The sequence below is a fragment of the Myxine glutinosa genome, chromosome 5 (genome assembly GCF_964187855.1).
Source record: "Myxine glutinosa chromosome 5, kmMyxGlut1.1, whole genome shotgun sequence".
In the NCBI taxonomy this organism is placed as follows: domain Eukaryota; kingdom Metazoa; phylum Chordata; class Myxini; order Myxiniformes; family Myxinidae; genus Myxine; species Myxine glutinosa.
In genome coordinates this window covers 116219624-116228958 of record NC_136265.1, presented here as the reverse complement: position 1 = coordinate 116228958, position 9335 = coordinate 116219624, and the positions used below count along the sequence as shown (strand labels likewise).

The 9335-nt window shown below is 43.3% G+C and overlaps 1 protein-coding gene across 1 annotated transcript in view; it reads right to left on the bottom strand.

Annotated features, from left to right (window-relative positions):
- Positions 1 to 9088, bottom strand: part of LOC137427209 (fibronectin type III domain-containing protein 4) — an 84024-nt gene extending 74936 nt beyond the window's left edge. Inside the window, exon 1 of the mRNA XM_068116484.2 lies at positions 8832 to 9088. Within this exon, the coding sequence (XP_067972585.2) occupies positions 8832 to 8976 (145 nt within the window). The 5' untranslated portion in view covers positions 8977 to 9088. The remainder of the gene's footprint in view (positions 1 to 8831) is intronic.
- Between the last annotated feature and the right edge of the window lie 247 nt (positions 9089 to 9335).

Below are 9335 nucleotides of genomic sequence, written 5' to 3'. Positions count from 1 at the left end.
AAAAGGGTTATAGAGGTCGACAGGTCCAGAGAGAGGGGTGAGAGGGCGAGATCGTTGAGATGGTAAGAGAGCCGAGAGGGTCGAGAGGTCAAGAGTGACAAGAAGAAGAGTTCGAGAGGGTTGAGACCCATTTTGGATGAGGAAACATTTCTTCGATTCCACCTCTTTTTCTGCTTTTCTCACCCATGAGACTCGAGGTAAAAAGCTCAAGGTCTCTGCGTGCAAATCCACCTGCAGTGTGTATTGGAAACCAGAATTGGGAATGTGTCAAAATGAAGAAGAAGAGTGGTGTAGAATGTCGATTATGAAATCGAACGCATTGATTGTCCACACCCTGTCTGCACGCACTCAATATGTATTGAGACCACATTCATGAGTAAGAGGAGTGAACATTTCACCTTTGGACATCCGCCCTGTTGGTGAAAGTGAAAGACGATCGCCCACTTGCCCCTATCCATCGTAATGAAAGGTAATCCATCTGCCGTACAATGTGATGCAGGTAAGAAAAGGTAAACATCACGTCTGTGTGATTATAAAGCCCTGGGGTCATCAACTGCATGCCAGCCTGACCTGGTTAGTGGTTAGTCCCGGATGTTGTGAGTTTCTAACCTTTCGCTTCTGAATACTTTCGGACGGCCCAGCTGCATCGATCGATCTTCGGTGCGGAATGTCCTCTTATTCTGTATCCACCATTCTTGTCGTTCCATCACGCAGGCAGTGAGCACCTGTTTCTGGTCGGGCGGCCTTGGTACCAAAATGGATGCGTTTTATATTTCGTTCATAAAGGATGAACGAACTCCTTCCGAAACCCTCTGACGATGTGGGAATCGTTTCAGCAGTTATCAAATGCATGTCACGTGGTGTGGCCTCCTTGGGTACTGTTGATGATATTCACCGTGGTCTTCATGGACACTCACACCATTGTCTTCTTCATCGATCGTTACTCTTGAAACATCTTACTGACAACCTGCTGTGCTTCAAATCGAATAGTTCGACTTTATATTTTTCTTCACCCTTGGATGTTGTCACCATGGTCTTCACGTACCACTATTAACTTGAAATTGGTCACCAACTTTAACACCAATCCAAATGTTTATTATGGACCCTCGGCATCAAAAAGCTACAAATATCGAACAAGCAGTTTCAAATGGAGCACCTCACCACCGTTAGAGCATTTGCATTGCATCAGATGTGGCAATAAATGTGAATTGCTACTCCCAGCTTGCCGGCCCGATGACACAAGACGCCACTTGAATTTTGCCCTCTCCATCCCCACCCTGTTTAGAATCCTGTCCGAGCATGGGCACGGGCAACTTGCTCATTGACAAAGTGTAGATAATCTAGGGAGGGTATCGGACGATATTAAACAAGGCCATTTTCTGGATGTAGGTCCAGTGAGTGCCCTAAATAAGTATCGGAACAGTGAAGTGAAATCTGTTATTATTGTTATAAACTCAAGAAATTTGGATTTGAGATCAAAAGATGAATATGAGGCAAGATTACAGAAGGTCAGCTTTTATTTATTGGTGTTTTGATACATTTATGTTTTACCATTGTAGAACAATAACACTTTTTATGTTCAGTCCCCCCATTTTAGGTGAGCATAAGTATTGGAACACATGGCTGACAGGTGCTTCGCTCACTGACACGTGGCTGACAGGTGCGAACTGAACCTGAAAGAACAGATAAATTAAATTAGAACCAAAGCACAAACATTGGGAATATCAAATAAAACAATTTGGAATATCTTGAAAAGGAAAGACAGCACAAGTGTTCGTATCAATAGACAACGGTCAGGTCGGCCAAGGTAAACAACTGCAGTTGATGACAGAAAGATCATCAGAGCTGTGAAGAAAAACCCTAAAACAGCTGACAGTGACATCACCAGCAACCTCCAGATCACAATCTACCGTTCACAGAAGACTTCGACAGCAGAATTACAAAGGCGACACCGCAAGATGCAAACATCATCAGCACCAAACATAGAAAGGCCAGATTAGAATTTGCCAAGTACAGTGAGTTTTGGAACAAAGTTCCATGGACGATGAGACCAAGATAAACCTTTACCAAAGCAATGGAAAGGTGAAAATGTGGAGAAAAGAAGGAACTGCACATGATCCGAAGCATACTACCTCATGTGTGAAGCATGGTGGAGGTCGTGTCATGGCTTGGGCTTGCATGGCTGCCTCAAACATATATAGGATTTTGTCGGACGGTTTAAAATTGTGACCTGTAGGCATTCACTTATTATTAACTGGTTGTAAAACTGTACGCAAGTATAAGTGAGCGGACAGACAACCAGACAAACAAACACACAAACAAACACACAAACCGGAGTGATCAACATACTTGTCAAAAAATGTTTTGCCAAGTAACAAATAAACGGAGTCAAATGCATGACCCTCTCCTGTGGCGAAGGTAACAGGAATGACTGAACTGGGGTCACAACCTGTGACACAAAATATCGTTTTTTCGCCTCCTCCGTCCACTCGACTCCCCAATACTTGCTGCTGTTGAGCGTATCATACATTTCATCTCTGAGGGTCTTCGCGGTTTGGTTCAATATCAATTATGAGTCCAACGGACAGCTGGGTTTGGTTTCAGACAACTAGTACACCCACTCCGAAGAGGAGTGGCAGGAAAGGGCCATGTTATGTTCTTCTGTGGGATATATAGATTGCTGTAGATCTAGGCTCAGGTCTTAATCACGTCGGGGGTGTGTTCAGTTACAGAGTTTCTCATAGAGCACTCGACAAGTGGCTTAAACATTCATGCAAGAATTCCATTCAAAACCTTTGATAAGGAATGGCGGGCTTGGCAAATGCGAGCTAGAGCTGCTTAGTAACTGAACACACCTGGCCCGGGTTTCTTCCCTTTCAGTTTAATGTTATTTTAGGGAATGAAAAAAAATACATCATTACCTCACGGCTCAGCTTACATTCTCTAATCTGTCAAAATAACCTTGTGCCGTGTCTGTCCCATGTGAATGAATAAGATTAGATATAGACATGTCTGTCCCATGTTCCCATGTGAATGAATAATATTAGATAGAGCTGTGTATGTCCCATGTTCCCATGTGAATGAATAACATGAGATAGAGCCGTGTCTGTCCCATGTTCCCATGTGAATGAATAATATTAGATAGAGCCGTGTATGTCCCATGTTCCCATGTGAATGAATAATATTAGATAGAGCTGTGTCTGTCCCAATGTCCCATGTTCTCATGTGAATGAATAATATTAGATAGAGCCATGTCTGTCCCATGTTCCCATGTGAATGAATAAGATTAGATACAGACATGTCTGTCCCATGTTCCCATGTGAATGAAAAATATTAGATATAGCCGTGTCTGTCCCATGTTCCCATGTGAATGAATAGTATTAGATAGAGCCGTGTCTGTCCCATGTTCCCACGTGAATGAATAATATTAGATAGAGCCATGTCTGTCCCATGTTCCCAGGTGAATGAATAATATTATATAGAGTTGTGTCTGTCCCATGTTCCCATGTGAATGAATAATATTAGATAGAGCCATGTCTGCCCCATGTTCCCATGTGAATGAATAATATTAGATGGAGCCATGTATGTCCCATGTTCCCATGTGAATGAATAATATTAGATAGAACTGTGTCTGTCCCATGTTCCCATGTGAATGTATAATATTAGATAGAGCCATGTCTGTCCCATGTTCCCATGTGAATGAATAATATTAGATAGAGCTGTGTCTGTCCCGTGTTTCCATGTGAATGAATAAGATTAGATATAGCCGTGTCTGTACCATGTTCCCATGTGAATGAATAATATTAGATAGAGCTGTGTATGTCCCATGTTCCCATGTGAATGAATAAGATTAGATATAGCCGTGTCTGTCCCATGTTCCCATGTGAATGAATAATATTAGATAGAGCTGTGTATGTCCCATGTTCCCATGTGAATGAATAACATGAGATAGAGCCGTGTCTGTCCCATGTTCCCATGTGAATGAATAATATTAGATAGAGCCATGTCTGCCCCATGTTCCCATGTGAATGAATAATATTAGATGGAGCCATGTATGTCCCATGTTCCCATGTGAATGAATAATATTAGATAGAACTGTGTCTGTCCCATGTTCCCATGTGAATGTATAATATTAGATAGAGCCATGTCTGTCCCATGTTCCCATGTGAATGAATAATATTAGATAGAGCTGTGTCTGTCCCGTGTTTCCATGTGAATGAATAAGATTAGATATAGCCGTGTCTGTCCCATGTTCCCATGTGAATGAATAATATTAGATAGAGCTGTGTATGTCCCATGTTCCCATGTGAATGAATAACATGAGATAGAGCCGTGTCTGTCCCATGTTCCCATGTGAATGAATAATATTAGATAGAGCCATGTCTGTCCCATGTTCCCATGTGAATGAATAAGATTAGATACAGACATGTCTGTCCCATGTTCCCATGTGAATGAAAAATATTAGATATAGCCGTGTCTGTCCCATGTTCCCATGTGAATGAATAGTATTAGATAGAGCCGTGTCTGTCCCATGTTCCCATGTGAATGAATAATATTAGATAGAGCCATGTCTGTCCCATGTTCCCAGGTGAATGAATAATATTATATAGAGTTGTGTCTGTCCCATGTTCCCATGTGAATGAATAATATTAGATAGAGCCATGTCTGCCCCATGTTCCCATGTGAATGAATAATATTAGATAGAGCCATGTATGTCCCATGTTCCCATGTGAATGAATAATATTAGATAGAGCTGTGTCTGTCCCATGTTCCCATGTGAATGTATAATATTAGATAGAGCCATGTCTGTCCCATGTTCCCATGTGAATGAATAATATTAGATAGAGCCATGTCTGTCCCATGTTCCCATGTGAATGAATAATATTAGATAGAGCTGTGTCTGTCCCGTGTTTCCATGTGAATGAATAAGATTAGATAGAGCCGTGTCTGTCCCATGTTCCCATGTGAATGAATAAGATTAGATAGAGCTGTGTATGTCCCATGTGAATGAATAAGATTAGATAGAGTTGTGTATGTCCCATGTTCCCATGTGAATGAATAAGATTAGATAGAGCTGTGTATGTCCCATGTTCCCATGTGAATGAATATGATTAGATGGAGCTGTGTCTGTCCCGTGTTCCCATGTGAATGAATAAGATCAGATGGAGCTGTGTCTGTCCCGTGTTCCCATGTGAATGAATAAGATCAGATGGAGCTGTGTCTATCCCGTGTTCCCATGTGAATGAATAAGATTAGATACAGCCATGTCTGTCCCATGTTCCCATGTGAATGAATAAGATTAGATATAGCCGTGTTTGTCCCATGTTCCCATGTGAATGAATAAGATTAGATGGAGCTGTGTCTGTCCCGTGTTCCCACGTGAATGAATAAGATTAGATACAGCCATGTCTGTCCCATGTTCCCATGTGAATGAATAAGATTAGATATAGCCGTGTTTGTCCCATGTTCCCATGTGAATGAATAAGATTAGATATAGCCGTGTCTGTCCCGTGTTCCCACGTGAATGAATAAGATTAGATACAGCCATGTCTGTCCCATGTTCCCATGTGAATGAATAAGATTAGATATAGCCATGTCTGTCCCATGTTCCCATGTGAATGAATAAGATTAGATACAGCCATGTCTGTCCCATGTTCCCATGTGAATGAATAATATTAGATATAGCCATGTCTGTCCCATGTTCCCATGTGAATGAATAAGATTCGATTGGAACATGACTGTCCCATGTTCCCATGTGAAAGAATAAGATTAGATTGGAGCCGTGTCTGTCCCATGTGATTGAATAAGATTAGATTGGAGCCATGTCTGTCTCGTGTCCTTATGTGAATGAATAATATTAGATTGATGAGTTTGTCATTCTGAACAAGGAATATATTTTTTATCTGTTACCTCAGTTTGTGTGTGTGTGTGTGTGTGTGTGTGTGTGTGTGTGTGTGTGTGTGTCACTCACTCACTCACTCGCTCTCTTCTCTCTCCTTCACTCTCCTCTCTCCCTCCCTATTCTGTCCTCCCACTCTCTCTGTGGTAATAAACCTTTTGTTTATAAATACCTGGTCATTTGAGGTAGAGGATGCGAGTGAATTGGCTTTAAAAATCCGGAAATGGGCCGATTGGGTTGCATGCATTTAAACACGAATTTAACCCGCATTTAACGCGTATTTAACACGCATTTAACGCGCATATGGCGCCGTTGAAAATTAGGGAGCTCTTGTATTTTTTAGGGAGGCAAATACGAGCTTGATTAAACCTTCCTAATAATTTAACACTCGACCCAAACAAAGCCATTGTGTATTGTTCCTCGTTCGTTGTGTATTGTGTATTGTTCCTCGTTCCTTGTGTATTGTGTCTTGTTCCTCGTTCCTTGTGTATTGTTCCTCGTTCCTTGTGTATTGTGTATTGTTCCTCGTTCCTTGTGTATTGTTCCTCGTTCCTTGTGTATTGTTCCTCGTTCCTTGTGTATTGTGTATTGTTCCTCGTTCCTTGTGTATTGTGTCTTGTTCCTCGTTCCTTGTGTATTGTTCCTCGTTCCTTGTGTATTGTGTATTGTTCCTCGTTCCTTGTGTATTGTTCCTCGTTCCTTGTGTATTGTGTATTGTTCCTCGTTCGTTGTGTATTGTGTATTGTTCCTCGTTCGTTGTGTATTGTGTATTGTTCCTCGTTCCTTGTGTATTGTTCCTCGTTCGTTGTGTATTGTGTATTGTTCCTCGTTCCTTGTGTATTGTGTCTTGTTCCTCGTTCCTTGTGTATTGTTCCTCGTTCCTTGTGTATTGTGTCTTGTTCCTCGTTCCTTGTGTATTGTTCCTCGTTCCTTGTGTATTGTGTATTGTTCCTCATTCCTTGTGTATTGTTCCTCGTTCCTTGTGTATTGTGTATTGTTCCTCGTTCCTTGTGTATTGTTCCTCGTTCCTTGTGTATTGTGTCTTGTTCCTCGTTCCTTGTGTATTGTTCCTCGTTCCTTGTGTATTGTTCCTCGTTCCTCGTTCCTTGTGTATTGTTCCTCGTTCCTTGTGTATTGTTCCTCGTTCCTTGTGTATTGTTCCTCGTTCCTTGTGTATTGTTGCTCGTTCCTTGTGTATTGTGTCTTGTTCCTCGTTCCTTGTGTATTGTTCCTCGTTCCTTGTGTATTGTTCCTCGTTCTTCGTTCCTTGTGTATTGTTCCTCGTTCCTTGTGTATTGTGTCTTGTTCCTCGTTCCTTGTGTATTGTTCCTCATTCCTTGTGTATTGTGTATTGTTCCTCGTTCCTTGTGTATTGTTCCTCGTTCCTCGTTCCTTGTGTATTGTTGCTCGTTCCTTGTGTATTGTGTCTTGTTCCTCGTTCCTTGTGTATTGTTCCTCGTTCCTTGTGTATTGTGTCTTGTTCTTCGTGCCAATTGTAACTTATGGCTTGTTCATTGTACGTTGGAGCTTAATTCTTCCTCTTACCTTGTACGATGTTCTTTGTACCTTGTAACCTGCATATTGTATCTTGTTCCTCATACCCTGTTCGTCCTACCTCATCTTGCTATCAGTACACCACCTTTGCCTTTACCGTGCACATTTTTGTTTTATGTTCGTAACTCAAAGCCTCGACATCATGGTGTATTGTCATGTTTGGACAAACAAAGGATTTATTTTTGGTGGGAATACCGGATTTTTGGTGGGAATACCGGATTTTTGGTGGGAATACCGGATTATTGGTGGGAATACCTGATTTGTGGTGGGAATACCAGATGTGAACATTGTCCTCCCAAGAGCAGAAAGGGAAATCCTCAATCAGAAGGAAGGACTTGTGGTTTGCTGGTTCCTCATACCTTGTAGGCCTACCTTGTTCGTCATACCTTTTACCTTTTGTTGTTGGGTTTTGGAGCTGTATGAGAGACTATGCTCTCTTTCAGGTTCAATGGTCATTGTTCTCTCATTGTAGATGTCAGAGGGACATTTTCATGAAGGTGAGGCGTTTGTGTGCAGGTAAGATGATATATTTTTAACATTCCATCTCCGATCTGCACCATTTTGTAAACCACATGTTCACGCAATTGATCCGTCGTTCACATACCTGGACCTGATGGATCCACCATTATTGATGGGGATTCTGGACCTGGTAGACACGTGATCACTCCACAGTTACCAACTGTTCCAGCCCCTTCCTCGTGCCATTCCATGTGTTAGCGATGAAAACTTCCCACTGGGCAACAGCGGCAAAACGTATAATAACTGGGAACTGAAATATGGGAATCGAAGGGCTCGCCCCAGCTCTGTGTAGGTAACACTGCACCTCATTATGCTAATAAGAGTGTCCCTGCCATTATTTACACAAAGTGTCACAAATGACAAATGCAGTTCCGCTTAAGGTTAAAGAGGCATTTTCAATTTGACATGACGTGCTTCATAATCACCATTATTCCAACCTGTATCCAAATCCACTATAAATCGACTGAAATCGAATGTTTCCAATGTTTGTTTCCAATGTTTATGATCCCAAAATGAGCACTTCTTGCCAGCACCCTAACCCGCCAAGACCTACAGGTACAGGACCGCACAGACCTGGGGATTGGAAACTCCTTCAACATCTCCTCACTTGTTTCCAAGTTTTTCCCGTTTTCCATCAGTGTTCGGACCCAATCGCTTTGTCCGTACGTGGTCATTCCACACGTTCGTGGATCGCTCTCCCGTTTACAGGATCCAGCATTGATATCAGAACGGTACCTGTCGGAGCTCGATCCTGACCTGCCGAGTTAACAGACAAGGTAACCTTTACCTGCTCCTTAATGACACCAATTATAGAGCGCGTGTTTACCTGAAATGAAATGCAAACAAGACCGGAACTCACCGGCCACACCTCCCACCAAGCAGCCGGTCACGAACAGGAGGAGAATGGTCCGGGAGTCCATGGTGGTCCGGGGGTCCGGAGTGCCGCGTGGGCCTCGCGTCGTCCAATGGTCTAGCTCGGCCGGCGTTCCTCGTCGTGTCGTCATCTAGTCCACGAGAATCGAACGCGGAGCTGAGGGGCGGCCTTCCCGCGACCCCATCGGCGCTCCAGGGTCGTCCGCTGCGGACACGACGCGGACACGACGACGAGTCCAGGACACGCGAACACGAACCCTCTTTGTCCCGGTTCCTTCGAGCTCTCTTTCCCCCTCCGTCGCTCCCGATCCCTCGCTCCCTCTCCTAATCTCGTACGAGCTTTATCAGCTCCGCCTTCTCCCGCTTCGCCACCGAGACCGCATCGCCAACGGCTTGGGACATCCAGGGTGCTGAACCCGGTCCCGGACGGACGGTCACGGCCATGACCTTGTGCACGGCACGGCCCCGCGGTCTCGCAGGTTAGCTCCCA